The sequence below is a fragment of the Idiotropiscis lumnitzeri genome, chromosome 21 (assembly GCF_059441095.1).
Source record: "Idiotropiscis lumnitzeri isolate Australia: NSW breed Sydney's pygmy pipehorse chromosome 21, RoL_Ilum_1.0, whole genome shotgun sequence".
Lineage (NCBI taxonomy): Eukaryota > Metazoa > Chordata > Actinopteri > Syngnathiformes > Syngnathidae > Idiotropiscis > Idiotropiscis lumnitzeri.
The window spans coordinates 11212318-11228688 of record NC_142411.1 but is presented as its reverse complement, the minus strand read 5'-3'; the positions used below and the strand labels follow the sequence as shown (position 1 = coordinate 11228688).

General features: G+C 39.3%; 1 protein-coding gene across 2 annotated transcripts; it reads right to left on the bottom strand.

Annotated features, from left to right (window-relative positions):
• Window positions 1–788: 788 nt before the first annotated feature.
• Window positions 789–16236, bottom strand: hsf2 (heat shock transcription factor 2). Of its 2 annotated transcripts, none has more exons than XM_088286045.1 (12): window positions 16021–16236; window positions 15552–15660; window positions 7183–7310; window positions 6759–6883; window positions 5846–5921; window positions 5689–5750; window positions 5542–5620; window positions 5243–5376; window positions 3841–4107; window positions 2789–2888; window positions 1851–1917; window positions 789–1722 (listed from the first exon to the last, which is right to left on the bottom strand). In XM_088286045.1, the coding sequence occupies exons 1-12, from the start codon at window positions 16111–16113 to the stop codon at window positions 1406–1408; spliced, it is 1557 nt and encodes a 518-aa protein (XP_088142171.1). In that variant the 5' UTR covers window positions 16114–16236; the 3' UTR covers window positions 789–1405. The 2 variants fall into 2 exon arrangements, with proteins under 2 accessions (XP_088142171.1, XP_088142172.1); XM_088286046.1 differs by having other exon boundaries at window positions 5542–5602.
• Between the last annotated feature and the right edge of the window lie 135 nt (window positions 16237–16371).

The window sequence follows — 16371 nt, the reverse complement described above, 5'->3', positions numbered from 1 at the left end:
TTTTAATTTAAATTAGACCGCTTTTCAAATCTGTAATTTTTCTTAAGGTCTGAATAATCACACAGAGACTGTATACACAGTTCAATATACCAATAAAAAAATTAATCACTTGACAGATATATATATATATATATATATATAATTGGGCTGTCAAGATTAAAGCGTTAACTCAGGGGATTAATCAAAACATTTTTGACTATGTTAAATATTTTAATTCAGTTTAATTCATCTAAAAAAATTATTTGAATACTTTGCAATATTGTACTATATTAGCTGTACATATTTAGCACAAAATACCGTGCTTACCGTTACCATGCTGTATTGACCAGTCCATCGTTTTGTCTTTATTTTACAGATTAGCAGCATTCAAATGTAATATTGTTTAATCGATAACTCATGACAGTGAAAATCAAAAGGTACAGCTAAATTCAAGATGGCAGCTCTAATATTGGATCGCAGATATCATAGAACTAACCTCCTTTACGGAGAGCTGTACTTTTTCAAACATGAACAACGATGCGATTTTAACAATATGACTGCTTTTCTAAGCAGAATCAAATAGAAAACCTACAGCTCACTTTGTATTCAATATTATATAACCTCTTTAAAATTAGGTTTGCTCCAGTAGTCAAGAATGTTATGAAAAACAAGACCAAGAGAACTCAAAGGGAAGCGTGCCTGACCGTGACACTTAAAATCAGGAATGTGAATTCATGAGAAATGTTGTGGAAAGCCAGACGATGAGAACAACAACAAAAACAACAACAACAACAAAAAAATCAGTCAAATGAGAATAAATAGATGTATTTACAGTCTATTTGCTGACAAAATCATATTGTCAGTGCTCGAGACACCGACGTATTCTGTTATCTTTTGACCTGACTGCATGGACGAGTGCGCGCATTTTACAACAGCTACAGTTTGTGCCAGACTTAATGTACTTCAACATAAGTTGAAAACTCAAAGTGATAAAAACAAACTGGTTGAACTATAAAACACATAACAGAAAAGGTTTCCCTTATATAAAGCGCAAGACGAGCTCCAGCTTCTAAAGAGAGAAATGCCCTGTTTGTGAACCGTGTCCAGCAAACTCATTTGTTTGTCATCACTGCCAATAGTATGCGGACAGCAGAAGGAAAATCATCAAGTAATGTCATGGAGGGACTCCATGGAACGAACGTGGCTTTTAACAGAATTTATATCACGTATTGTGCGCCGATGGAACTCTTCGCAGAAGTGCAAATTTGGACGCATGTTAAAGCCTCAAAAAACCAAGTACAGTAATTAGAAAAAATCCGCTTCATTTCTTATAACCGGTTCAAAAAGCCTCGTCTTTGAAGGCACAAACTGCAGCTAGAGGGATACCATATGTAGTTGGGGTATAACAGCATTATCGCCTCACCGCTCACACTCCGTCCATCTCGGGGCAGATGGTCTCGTGGCCGCTCGGACTCAATTCGCACAAGTAGAAAAGCGTCTCTTCGCTGGCTTCCGCCTCTGTTAGGGGCTCCAGGCGGATAAGGGAGCTGCAACCGGGCGGCTTTGACTCGACGCTGCTGTCCAGCAGCTCCGACGGAGGTTCCGACCCAACATAGGCGACAGAGGTGGAGGACATGTCCGCCTGGGTGCTGCTCCCTCCGCCCAGCTCCACTTCTGCAGGGGCAGCACAGCCATCGAGGAAGGCCAACAAGGGACAGGAAGTGTACTGGATCAACTGCTTGTCTGAACACAAACAACCCAGAGGATGAGCACAATTTGATCATACCAATGTAAAATGTAAGCAAACAACTATCACATATTTATGCCCTCCGAGATGTTTTCTTTGCTTGAATGTGAGGCAATCCACTCACCTGTGTTGTTTTCCACCTGCTTACCCCTATTTATTTGTGTTGGGGTTTGCTTAGAGGACGAACTCTCCTGGAAGCAGAGGAAATCAAACAGTGAGCTATATACTTAAATTTCCAAAGCAAATCGTGCGACACAAAGGACCCACAGGTTCATGAAAATGTGTCAGGTGTGTCATATAGGAGTTGAATTTCCCCTGAGAGACCAATTTGGGACTGACAGTTAAGGATTCTCTTAAAAACAGATGCAAGATTTATCAGGTGACAGGACGGCATTGTATATTTAACAGGTGGTGTCGGAAGCCACCTCCTCTCTTTCAAAATAGTCATTCCACTTTTGAATAAATTCTTTATCTCACTCCTCTTTCACACAATGTAGAGGCAGTCATTTGATAATTGTAGTTTACTTTATTGCACAATACTTCTTTGTGAACTTGTTTTGTTTTTATCTTCCACTTGATAAAATACTGTGCAATACAAAAAAACTAAAACAGAAACTAATAAAAATAAATAAAATGAAACTTATACCCCAAAAATTATTCAAACTAACTTGCCCAAAAAACTAACTGAATTAAAAAAATAAATAAACAAAAAAAACCCAATCTATTATGACAAATCCTAAAGAAAATAATGCCATTCATGGTTGGGGTGTGCCTCCAACATGGAGCATCAATATTTGGGTTTGCAACACCAACTTTGACTGGTGCTGTGCTAACAGAGACTTGTTGACATGACGTGTTTCATACAATGCTTGCCAACAATAACACAGTAAGTCAATTTTCACGCCCTCCTCATTGCATTCAATGGTGAAACGGAAATGAATCCACACAGATTTAAATGAAGTTTGGAATGCTGATGGAACGATGGATGGCATTTGAGCTGAAGATGTTATTTGAAGTCTTTGGTATTGGTAATGTATGTATGGCATGTGCGATGTGATTTACCTCCAAAGTATCAACGTCGATGCCCTGTTTGCAATAAAGCATGGCTTGAAAATCCTCCAGACTGCAGTCAATGCTGTCTAGATAGTCCATTAGCTCAAGCCTGACAACAGGGAACAAAACATCACCAAGATAGTTAGCGGCATTAGAGGCATGATGTCAGTATTTCCAAAGTAAAAATACATGCACTCACTGACTGACGAATACACGAGCAGGTGTTGCCAACTGTATGATACTTAACAACAAAGTATATTTAGTTCACCAACTCAACACTCTCAATGCTAACTAACAGCAATTGCAAAAAGCAAAAATCAACCAATAAAATCAGTCTCTTGCGACTGTACTTCATTCCCATTCTTAACAATACATTACATGCAGGGCACGGAGACGCAATCAAACCTTCCACATTCGACAATTCACATGCAGAATGAAATATTTACAAATGATAAGTCACAATAAATGATTGCACAACATTAACAAATGTGTAAATCACATATTTGTGGCTCTGAGGAACATGTGAAAATTACGCATACATTTGTGGATCTGAAAAATAAGAGACAATCACGCATAAGTAAGTATATTTGGGTGAATAATTTTGAGACAAATATCTCCCCGTATGGGACAAAACTTCAAAAATCAGTTGTGCAATGAGACTGTTTTTTTAATCTAAATTTCACATTTTTCCACACTATGCCAGCAAAACGTAGAATGTTCTGCACACATTACATTTAGCAATTACCGTATTATCTCTCATGAGTTGGTCACGTTATTACAAAAATACATTTTGATTCTAAAATGCTCCAGATTATGTACAGTGCATCAGGAAAGTGGAAAAAGAGTTTTCTCTCATTTGAAAAAGTTTTAACGCAACACGCCATAATGACAACATGAGGAAAAAGTACGGAAATAAACAAACAACCATCCCCCAGATATTGGTGGAATTAAGTGGTGGATGAAGTCGTTAAGTCCCCACTGAAGGCCCAAGTTTCAAAATACTCACCTTCATTCAGAACAACATAAACATAAATTGATAGCTGAAACTAGCGGCAACTTACTTGCCCAGGAGGTTAATATTCTGTGAGATAGCCCCGTTTTCCTTGAGTATGGAGTCCATCATCTTGACGGGGTCTTCCAGACTAAGACCAGACGGTTTATTGAGCTGAAGAGCGCTGCTGGTCGGTCTGTTGCTGTCCAATGTGCTGCTCCTCGGCTGCCCCTCCACTTCGCTCTCTTTGACATCTTCTTTGCAGGTTGTGCTGGCCTCACCCTCAGCTTCAAGCACAGGGCACGTGTCCAAATCTACTTCCACTATTTCTATATCACTGAGGATGTTTAAGAGAGAGGTATTTTCAGCACAGTTTTTACTTACTACAATTTTACAAATTTTCCTCCATTTTTCAGTACTCAAATGTTTTGATTTGTTCTTTTTTATTTTCCAACGTATTAGGAATTGAAGGACAGCCAATTCATAACTCACCAACAACGCGCTCGGATGATTTGCTGACAAGGGCCATGTTCACCCATGTGCGTAAGACACAAAAAGCGCAGAGCTACCTGTATTGTCCATTGAGCTCAAGCACTTTTCCTTTTATTAAAACAACTACGACATTAATGGGAATGGCGCAATGATTTGTATAGATTATCATTTGTAGGTTGTCAAAAATTTTATGTTAAGTTGGGCACCGCTGAATATTTACTTTGCAAGTCAATTACTGTGTGTGCCTCTATCTACTTCTACTTGTGTCCATACAATTTCAGGTTGGAGGGCAACTGTGCCCCCAGGAAGATTTGGTGTGGCGCCCTGCACTGCCTTTGACTAGAGAAGCTGTCCAAAAATAGTTTCATTGACTAAACATCTCTTAATAAAAATCCATTATATATAATTACTCTTTGTGACGTTACGAAAAGCTCACATATATTTTCAAATAAATTCCACATCCTCCCACTGTAACTTTACAAAGAGCAACCATTGTGACTTTACAGTATGCAAATAGCCAACAGGGCTGCCAAGATTAGTCGACTAGTCCCGACTAAGTCGATGATCAAGATCAAAATTCGACGAGCTTTTTATTTCTGTATTTATTTGGTGCATTGTTTTTCTTGAAACTGCCTCATCCCCCTCTTGCTGTATGTGACGCGCATGCGCATGGTAATCCGGGTCATCCGTCATGTAAACAGAAGCATTGTGGCTAATCCAATGTCATGGTTAACTGTTGTTAGCAACGGAATCCCGAGAGTTAAAAATACTTCATGTGATGCAAATCCGCCTTTCATGATTATTGCAAGAGCAGCTGCTTGCTGGTGCGATATGCTGTGAGTTCCAGTTGATCTGATTAGTTGATTATTTACAGGAAATTCCGGAAATCAAAGAGCACTATTTTTCGAACACAGCACTAAAACTGTCTCGGATGTAAACCTCATCAAATTATAATTAGTAAGAGAGATCAGTTGACTTACTATAGCTCGTTGTTTCTGGGTGACCCATCTGTTATTTCGGTGGCCCTCTCTACATTGTGCTCCGTGAAGTCACAGATGATGACGTCATCCAACGCTTCCGACGCCTTAACACTATTCCGACTGCTGACAGGCGACTGATGAATCAGAAAAAAAAAACTCATAGTAAATACATGCACCTGGTTGATTAACAGCAAATGCACAGGTCACACTACAGATTTTATACACACTGATTGCACATATTGCCATATCACCTCCACTCAATCGTGCTTGAAAACTAAAATCAAATTATTGGCACTGACCTGCTCTACACAGACGTTGTCATCGTAGATCTCGTGAAAATATTTGGCCTTCTTTCCGTTGCTGTTCATAAGAATTGGCCTGCCAGAAAGTGAGATGTCAGATTCTAGGTTGACAATTAATTTGTACATATATATTTGAACACCCACCGTTTGCGCTTTAAATTGAGCAAGTGGTTGTTCTGTACCAATGTGACGATGAAATGCACCAACTGAAAAAGAAACCAAAGCAGGTCAGAGTTGTAGTCATCACCAAGGAGAGAGAAAGAGAGAGACCTCCTTAGCCCAACAGAAGACTCTCATTTACCTTCTTGATGAGTTGTTGCTGATGGAGATGCTTTTGTCTCAAATCAGAGATCTCAGCCCACAGAGTTTCATTCTCCCTAAAAAACACAATTAATGTCGGGGAAGAAAAAGAGAAATGTCTGCTTGTCCTGATTTGTTAACAGCAGTTCAACTGTCAAACAAAAAAACAATTAGCAGCCAAATTATACGACCACCAGTCAATCAGGGGATCGGTGGTTTCCCACCCCTGCGAACAAAAGTATACGCAACAAGCGGAGCTTTTTTTTTTAATTTTAAATTCACGATTATTTTGCCTGAACTACAGTTGGTGGCATGAACAGACAACTCTTTGAGCGAAACCTTTGAGATCCAGTTTAACACTGCACATTTAGTGCAAAGTGCACATCCAAACCATGGCTGTCAAATCAAACATCTGTAATTTTTCCCCACCACGAATCACTGAAACAACTTCAGATTTGCTCAAAACTACAAAATATTGAATATACATTTTTTTAAGAATACCAACCCTTGAAATGCCAGCGTGATTTTTTTTTTAAGTTTACACTACAAAAAAATATATATATAATTGTAAAAGTGAGCCTTTGATATGCCAAGGATTTGCAACAGCACTTACCTGACGGCTATATTTTATTATATGGAAAAAAAATATTTTTGGGGGGAATTATGCCGTAAAAAAAAGAGTTAACGTATTTAAATGGTTTAACTCCTGAAACTGATCAAACATTTGATTTCTTTTTTTTTTTTTAGTGCTGTTTATTATGGGATTCAAGAAAAAAAACGCAAAAGAAAACAAAGCATTGGTGTTTGCTGAATTACAGCAACAGTTTGCGCACATCAATTTCTACCGCGCAGTAATTATATTGGAGGAGGGCACAAGAGTTATTGCAACCCAACTTTCTGGAGGGTGGACTGACCTCTTCAATGTTGCAAGCCTGTTGTCGATGTTTTCTTGCTTGCTGTGAACACTCTGAACGCTCGCCAAGATCTTGGAAAGGTCTTCTTGTCTAATCTTATTTTCTTCAGGACGCGTGTTTGAGACCTTGGTGTCAAAGTTTTTAGCCCAAAAAAACATACCAAATTATAATAATCACATATTCAAGTGTAAATCACAAAAAGTGAAAGATTAAGAAAATAACATAAAGGACATCTTTATCTTTTATCTTTATTTCCTGAAGGAATAGAAGTAACTGCACAAACAAACCAAAAAAAAAAAAAGACCAAAACAATTCAAACGCATGGATGTAATTAAAGCAACATGTATAAAAAGATAAAATTGTATTCTGGGAATCACAGCCAGGTCTTACAAATTCAATAACATTAAAATAATTTAGATTTTACCTTTCGCTTGATGTTCTCCAGCAGGTCATCCTGTCCATGTTTGAAGTATGCATGCTGAAACTCCACGGGACCATCTCTCTCCTGCTTGACAATGCCTTGGTCAAGATGTATTACTTTTCGGAATCCATCTGGAGGAATTTGCATCATAAATTAAAATGGGCACTATAATTACATTACTATTGGTAGGGATTGTCATTACAATGAAAAAATACTTATTATATACAAATTATTTTTACTGTTAAGTTAAAACCAACAATCTAAAATGTATTTTGATATCACAAATATAAAAGATCAGAAGCATGCGTAAAACGAGTCACATCAACAATTAAAGTAGATCACAATTTGAATTATTGTACAGTTGAACCTATTAATAGAAATGGCGGATTTGGAATTTGACCATAATCGTTGAGCAAAAGAAGCCGTCTTGAATTCATCTTGCATGATGTCGCGCGAAAGCTCAGCAACTTGTGATACTTCAGCCCAGAGAGCATTCAAAAGATGAATCCAGTTTGGTTTTTCTGTGTTCTTTTGGAGAGATCACAAAAGAGAACCAGTGATGGAACTACACAAGTTTTGGTCCGGGCTGCACCTTAGAATTTCAGTAAAATCATAGCGTGTTCGCAGTACAGGTACAGATCTGAAAAAAAAATGTGATAAATAAAACTACCGTATTTTTACGGCCATACGACGCGCTGCCTCAAAGGGCGCAACACCAGTTGAGGGTGCTATTTCCGTCTTTAATGCATATACTAGGCGCGCCAAATTACAAGGCGCTAGCTCGGTTGCTCGCGCTAGCACGTCCGTGCTAGCTCGGCTGCTCGCGCTAGCACGTTCGCTGGCGCTAGCCCGGCTGCTCGCGCTAGCTCGGCTGCTCGCGCTAGCACGTTGGCGCTAGCTCGGCTGCTCGCGCTAACTCGGCTGATGCCAGTTCACCAGGACTCAATCCCATAAAGGATCACTGCCAGAGGCATGTATGAGGCGCCGTTCGGGACATAATTCAGGAATAGCTCTCACACTCACTATTGAAATGCGCTCATACACATAGGTGAAATGTTTTCGCTCATACACACTAGTGAAATGCGCTCATACATATGGGTGAAAATGTTGTCGCTCATACACACTAGTGAAATGCGCTCATACACATGGGTGAAAATGTTGTCGCTCATACACAACTAGTGAAATGCGCTCATACATATGGGTGAAAATGTCGCTCATACACACTAGTGAAATGCGCTCATACACATTACTGAAATGCGCTCATACACATGGGTGAAAATGTTGTCGCTCATACACACTAGTGAAATGCGCTCATACAAACAAACACTATGACAAGCTCGCTTAACAATCCAACATTTAAAAAAATAATAATTTATTTAATATTTAATGGATGGGCGCCACGGCGATCGAGTGGTTGGCACGTCTGCCTCACAGTGCAGAGATCCAGGATTCCAATCGAGGCTCCGGCCATCCTGTGTGGAGTTTGCATGTTCTCTCATGTCCTCTCTGGGTCCTCTGGTTTCCTCCCACATTCCCCCCAAAAAAGTCTCCAACCACACCGTCGAGTTTCCTCAATGACCATGGTGCTTGGTTCTTTACGGTGGGAGGCTCGCCATCAATGCACAGGAATATTCATTGACGTTTTAATGCTTCCATAAGACATAACCTGTTTATTATTATTTATTTTTTTTTTACCAAGAGGTTTGTTTTTCGTCTCATTTCATTGGATAAAGCTATATTGTCTGCAAAAAAATCGATATAGAACCATTTCAGACAATACAATATTACACAATTTTAGTTTTCAATTTCATTTAATAAAACATTGATAATTATATTTTCAAACACTGTGTATGATTCACTTTTCATTTGTTATTCAACAAGCAAAACAGTGGCGATCAAAATCGTGCCAACTAAATGACATCTCATATGCATCTGACTGCAATAGTAACTCACATTCAAATTTACAATTACAGGTAATGGAAATGACGACTGGTGACCTCAATTCCACTGCATTTCAGTCAGAATACCTCAAGCATCATAAAAATCAAAACGTTATTATTTCTCCTTCTAAACATCTGAAGACATACTCTATATTGACCTGGCGACATTAGCATAGTTTATGGCATACAGCATAGCTTAGCTCGTCTGCATCAAGTGAGTTACGCGCTCTTTGACGCCGATACAGATCAAAATAAGGCTGTCTCCGTCCCACGGTCACTTCTGCTCACCCCCAACAGCCTTCCTCGTTGCTACCACATGGAGATTCGATGTTTTTTTTTTTATTCGCCTTTTCAAAATCATGTCCGATTGTCTTCTCTGGCTCCTGTTTTCGCCTGTCAATCAAATAACGATGTAGGCGGGACTTCCGGTTCAAAATCGACCTCAGAATTTTCTCTATTTTGAATTGACTTTCGTTGCAATTACATAATGTCGCATGAACAATTTGCTAACGAAAGCACTAATAATAATAATAAATTAAAAAAATGCCCATCCTCAAAAGTCACTTGACGCCAGCGACTACACGACTTCCTATTGGCTGGTCCAGATAGTCTTAAAAAAATGCAACTTCCAAATTAAAAGCAGTCATATTTACTAAATGAGCAAAAGCGTTATTTTAAGACCATAATAAACAAGAATATGGATTATTATAATGTGTATATTTTATGCAGTATGTCACCAATTTATGGCATTGCTTGAGTTCGGCCACTTCATGACTTTTGGGCAGCGGACATGTTTTACTTTGAAAGACTAAGGAAAGGAGTTCCGATGACGTCATATATAAATAGCTCTCACACGCCATGGTGAAATACGCGCACACAGTCAAGTGAAACACGCTCACACAGTACGTTGAAATGCGCTTATACAATCCACTGGAATCCTTTGACACACTTCCATGAAAAAAGCTCTCATACACACAACTGAAAATGGTCTCAAACATATTACTGAAAAATGTTACATATATGCTACATTGTCAGGTTCATCAATCAGACATCATTTATTTTTAAAGTTTATCTTACCCCTGGTGTTCCGTGCTGTCCCTTCTGGTTCAGTCGGATGGTGATCGAGCCGAGCGTCGGGATGTTCTAGCGAGGCTGGCCTCAAGATGAGGGTTTTAATACTAGTTGCTGTGCACAGTCTTCCTCCAGCCATCACTGTCCCTCCGCTCGATCCAGTCACCATCCAGCTCGAACTTTGAAATGTCACGGGAGAATCACACCAAATGTGGTGGAGCGACCCTTACCATGACAAGTAGGAAATTCAGAGACAAAATAGACACGGACACCAAGTGGCAAGAGTCTGGCAGCCAGGAGAGATGATACCCCAGTGATCGGGTCGAATCTCTGAAGCTTACTGCACCTCCCTGGGCCTTTTATTGAAAATCACGAGTTATATCACAATACAGGTTTACACAACAGATCAAGGGTATGTTTATTCTGGTCGCAGCTGTTGTTGATCCTGCTCACGTCCGCACTTCTTTCATGTCTAATCTCGTTGCACACTTGAGTACAATGACAATAAAGGAATTTCTAATTCTAATTCTAATGTTGATTTGGAGTCGACTTAACCTGGGTGCAGGTGGCTGTTCCCAGAGTTGTTAGTTAATGTGTGAATCAAAATTGGCAACAAAACCTATACCGTGTAGTTAATGTTGTGCCGTGTGATATCAACTTCTCTTTACTACATTTGTTAATAATTGTTCTTATGTTATTTCTCTGTAGCCACTTCATAAGAATTTCTTTATTATTCTCGACATTCTTCTTTAGCATAGGTGTCGTCGTAGTTGCAGCAGACTTCAGCAAACATCTCTTATCAGGATTCAGCACGATGTTGATTGCGTCAGCTTTTCTCCTGCATTTCCACTCAAACTGCAAACACTCAAGCATAATCTACTTCACTAGATTACATGTGATATGCACTACGTATTAAAATAAAGCTGTGTCACGGCAAATGTAGAATAACCTCTTAATATTATTCTAACATACATATTTTTTCATAGATTTTTTAATGCGATTAAAAAAATAATCATTTTTATTTCAAAATATGATAAAAAATGTTTTATTTAAAAAAATATCAAAAATATGTTGTGTGTATGAATTATTTTTATCACATATTTTTTATTTTTTAAATCCATAATTTTTTTTTTTAATTAATTCATAAACAATTTTTTCATATTTCTCCCAAAATAAAAATTCATACCTGCAACGCTTTTTTCATATTTTTTTTATGTGATATGTGAATGTGTGTATGAAAGCTTTTCAGTAATATGTATGAGACCATTTTCAGTTGTGCGTATGAGAGCTTTTTTCATGGACGTGTGTCAAAGGATTCCAGTGGATTGTATAAGCGCATTTCAACGTACTGTGTGAGCGTGTTTCACTTGACTGTGTGCGCGTATTTCACCATGGCGTGTGAGAGCCATTTATATATGACTTCAGCGGAACTCCTTTCCTTAGTCTTTCAAAGTAAAACATGTCCGCTGCCCAAATGTCATGAAGTGGCCGAACTCAAGCAATGCCATAACTTGGTGACATACTGCATAGAATATAAATATTATAATAATCCATATTTGTGTTGCTTATTCTCTTAAAATAACGCTTTTGCTCATTTAGTTAATATGTTTTGCTTTTATTTTGGAAGTTGGATTTATGTGTCGGCAAAGACGATCTGGACAGCCAATAGAAAGTCGTCTAGTCCCCGGGAGTCAAGTGACTTTTGAGTATGGGCACTCTTTTTTTAAATTTATTTTTATTTTTTCAATGCTTTAGTTAGCAAATTGGTCATACAAAAGTAGTAATTACCACAGAAGACATGTCAAAAATTCTGAGGTCGACTTCGAACTGTAAGTCCCGCCTATATCGTCATGTGATTGACAGGCGAAGACGGGAGCCAGAGAAGAGTAGAAAATCAGTCGTTGTAAAAGAGCACTATAATAATAATGTAAAAAAATAAAACACAGGGATCTCCATGCTCTAGCAACGTGGACGGCTGTAAGGGTGCGGAGAAGTGACCTTGAGACGGAGAGAGCCGTGTTTTGAACTGTATCGGCGTCGGAAAGTGCGTAACTCACTTGATGCAGACGAGCTAAGCTATGCTATATGCTATAAACTATGCTAATGTCGCCAGGCCATTATACAGTATTTCTTTAGATGTTTAGAAGGAGAAATAATACACAACGTTTTGCTTTTCATGATGTTCGAGGTATTCTGACTGAAATGCAGTGGAATCGGGGTTACCAGTAGTCATTTCCATTACCTGTAATTGTAAATTTGAATGTGAGTTACTATTGCAGTCAGATGCATATGAGATGTCATTTAGTTGGCACGATTTTGATCGCCAATGTTTTGCTTGTTGAATAACAAATGAAAAGTGAGTCATACATGGTGTTTCAAAAGATAATTGTCAATGTTTTATTAAATGAAATTGCAACCTAAAATTGTGTAATATTGTATTATTATCTAAAATGGTTCGACATCGATTTTTTTTGCAGACAAATATAGCTTTTTCTAAAGAAATGAGACGAAAAACAAATGTCTAGGTAAAAATAAATAAATAATTATAATAATAAACAGGTCATGTCTTATGGAAGCATTAAAACGTCATGAAGATTCCTGTGCATTGATGGCGAGCCTCCCACCGTAGAGAACCAAGCACCATGGTCATTGAGCAAACTCGACGGTGTGGTAGGAGACTTTTTTTTGGGAATGTGGGAGGAAACCAGAGGACCCAGAGAGGACATGGAGAATATGCAAACTCCACACAGGATGGCCGGAGCCCCGATTGGAATCCTGGATCTCTGCACTGTGAGGCAGACGTGCCAACCACTCGATCGCCGTGGCGCCCATCCATTAAATGTTAAATAAATTATTATTTTTTTTAAATGTTGGATTGTTAAGCGAGCTTGTCATAGTGTTTGTTTGTATGAGCGCATTTCACTAGTGTGTATGAGCGCATTTCACTAGTGTGTATGAGCGCATTTCACTGGTGTTTATGAGCGCATTTCAGTAATGTGTCTGAGCACATTTCACCCATGTGTATGAGCGGATTTCACCCATGTGTATGAGCGCATTTCAGTAATGTGTATGAGCGCATTTCACTCATGTGTATGAGCGACAACATTTTCACCCACGTGTATGAGCGCATTTCACTAATGGGAATGAGCGCATTTCAGTAATGTGTATGAGCGCATTTCACTAGTGTGTGTGAGAGGTATTCCTGAATTATGTCCCGAACGGCGCCTCATAGGCATCACCCCATTTCATGATGCCATGAAACTAATAGGAATCACTGTCAATAATAATGACTCTAACCAATAAAAGGTGTCTTGGCATTAGCCTACTAGACAAGGTCAGGGGAGGGACTTCACTGGTCACCACACTCCTTAGAGTCACAGTTTCAAATCAAAACCAAAAAAAACTCAGCATACAAGCAAACAATGAAACAAAGAAATAAGATTAACACAAAACATGTATCTCTCATGCCATCAAAATACCCAATAGAAATAAAAATAACAAAAGGATTATAGCAATGACTTCTTGGGAGCCACTCAGCCTTACCCAATTACAGAAATGGCTTCTTGGGAGCCACTCAGACTCAGCCAATCATATGGCTGTTTAGAGAGATGTGCATGGCTGTTTAGAGAGATGTGCTGTTGTGCTTTGGGCTTTTTGTCTTTTGTCTAAACCTGGGACGTTTCTTGCTTGCAATAACATAAATGATAAGACAGACTACAACATTGTGGACAGCTGCCCTTTTGTCCAGCTTTCTCCTACACCATCACCCAAACACCATAGTCACATAATGTATAAGTCACGGTCAATTTGAAGCATAGATGACTCAGACTTTGACCAGCAGGGTGTGCTAACATGCACTCCGAACAGCCCAATGAGTAAAAGAGTTGATGGTCGCGAGTGATGCTTAGTCCATATAATGGGCGTGCCGGCGCTTTGTTTTGTTTTGGGCAAGATTAGGGACTTTAAAGAGCGCCCTATGGAAAATACAGTACTATTTAAAAAAAAAAAAAAAAAAAAAGTCCAAGTACGGCTGCATGATAGCAGCCAAAATGATATTCACGATTATTTTGATCAATTATCACTATAACCAATCACTATTCTTCATTATGTTCTTGACGAAAACTGTATTTTTATGTCATATGTTAACATTTTTAGCGTAAAATGAAACTTCTGAAAAAATAAATAAAAAATTGAAAAATGAATTAATTTACCCCGGCATTTCAAATTGGCACCCCCTTCAAGGCACTCGCTGCTCACCGAGATTCTCCTCATCTCCAATTTTTGCTGTACTTTTATGACTCACGCTCATCAATGCACAGAGGTGCAGCTCTTGCAATCGGGTGCGCTTGCTTGAACACCCAAAAGTGTTTCATATGACATTTCTACCGGCTGATCCCAAAGTTCTGTCTATGGACACCACAGCTTTTAGCTGATATTCATCATTAACGAGGGGGTCGCCGCTTGCATTATGGGCATAATTACCCTTTTAACGGACCTCCTCCTTGTCCAATGTGTGTCTCTTGTCTAGCAATAAATTACCCGTCCGGTGGCCGACTGGTTAGCACGATGCAGAGGTCGTGGGATAGATTCCAGCTCCGGCCTTACAGTGTGGAGTTCGCATGTTGTGGGTTTTCAGTCTCTGGTTTCCTCCCACATTCCAAAAAGAGGCATGGTAGGTTGATTGAACACTCTGAATTGGCCCTCGGTGTGAGTGCGGATGGTTGTTTGTCTTTGTGTACCCTGCAATTGGCTGCCAACCAGCCCAGGTTGTACCCCGCCTACTGCCCAAAGACAGCTGGGATTGGTTCCAGCACCCCCCGCGACCCTCCCATCGTGAGGAGAAGCGGTTCCGAGTCTTCCTTGTAAATATAGCAGATGACCATGATCATTTATCTTGGCAGACAAAATCATGATGCAGAGTAAAATTAGCTTTAAACTCCAAAGTGAGATCCATTCAGTCTTTCCATAGCGACCTCCCAAAATCTAAAGCAAAAAAGAAATCCCCTTCTATACATATAGACCCATCTTGCATCATCAATATTTAGTGCTTTTGCTTGTTTTAAGTTTTAATATTGAAAGAACTTATTTACAGTTACATGACAGTTAAGGAAATTTGCAAACAGTTATCCACGATCAATTCTCAATGTTAAGGGCGAATTATAGATGGAAAAATAAGAAAATGGAGGTCTAATAACGAAATGTTTAAAACTTCATAGTATTTTCAAGTTGTTTTAAGTGTGCAGTATTTCGAATTGTTCCCTGTGTGTTTGGAGTCGCTAAATCAGCATGAATGAAAGACAAGCACTAGAAAACGTCATTCGCCCCAAAATAACGCTTGCATCACAAGGAAATTTGTCTTACACATATTGAGCTGCCTGATGAAGCTGGCCATGTTGTTGTGCTTGAAGAACTTCGGGAGAATCTCCTTGGCAAACCGCTGCTCATCCAGCACTAGGAAGCTATTCCCCTCCTTAAAAACAACCAAGACAATTATGATTCAGCATTGTAAAACTATTGGAGATATTTTATGACATTTCTAAATATAACAAAAAGGAAGTGAACGTTGACTGAGCTACACTTGGCAGCATATAGCTTGTACGCACTAATGCTCCTTGCTAGCTACTATTAACCGTTCTTGCGCAGGTTTATTTGGTGCAAAAGATATAGCACGTTTACATTTTTACAACCAATGTAACAGATGAATATGCTCATATTCAAATCCGACGATCCGCGTTGTGCGCTGTCGCGTGGTTTAATCGGCTTCACTGGCCTCCTGTTTTGTGTTAGCTTCACCAACACGCAGGCTAATTGCACACAGTCGCAGCATTACCTGACTCCAGCAAATAAGTTCATTGGTGTCCGCATCCTCGACCAGCGTCCACAGCTTGGTGAGAAAAGCCGGGACGTTCGAGTTGTGTTTCATCTCGAAATCTGAATGACTTTCCCTTTTCGCTTTTTTTTCTTCCGAAGGCTTTTGGGGGGGATGCGAATGTTTACCGTTTGGTGGACAAGGCTCCTACAACTTCCGTTTCAAGTGCTTTGGGGCTGATTGGTCAAAAAGGAGTTTTACGTAACGACCCTCACGTGGGTCACCACGCGTGCAGACAAAGTATAGCCCGCGAGATGGCGACTGTAGCGTATGATTTATTTTCTTTCATTTTTTTTTTACTTTAGTGAGCCA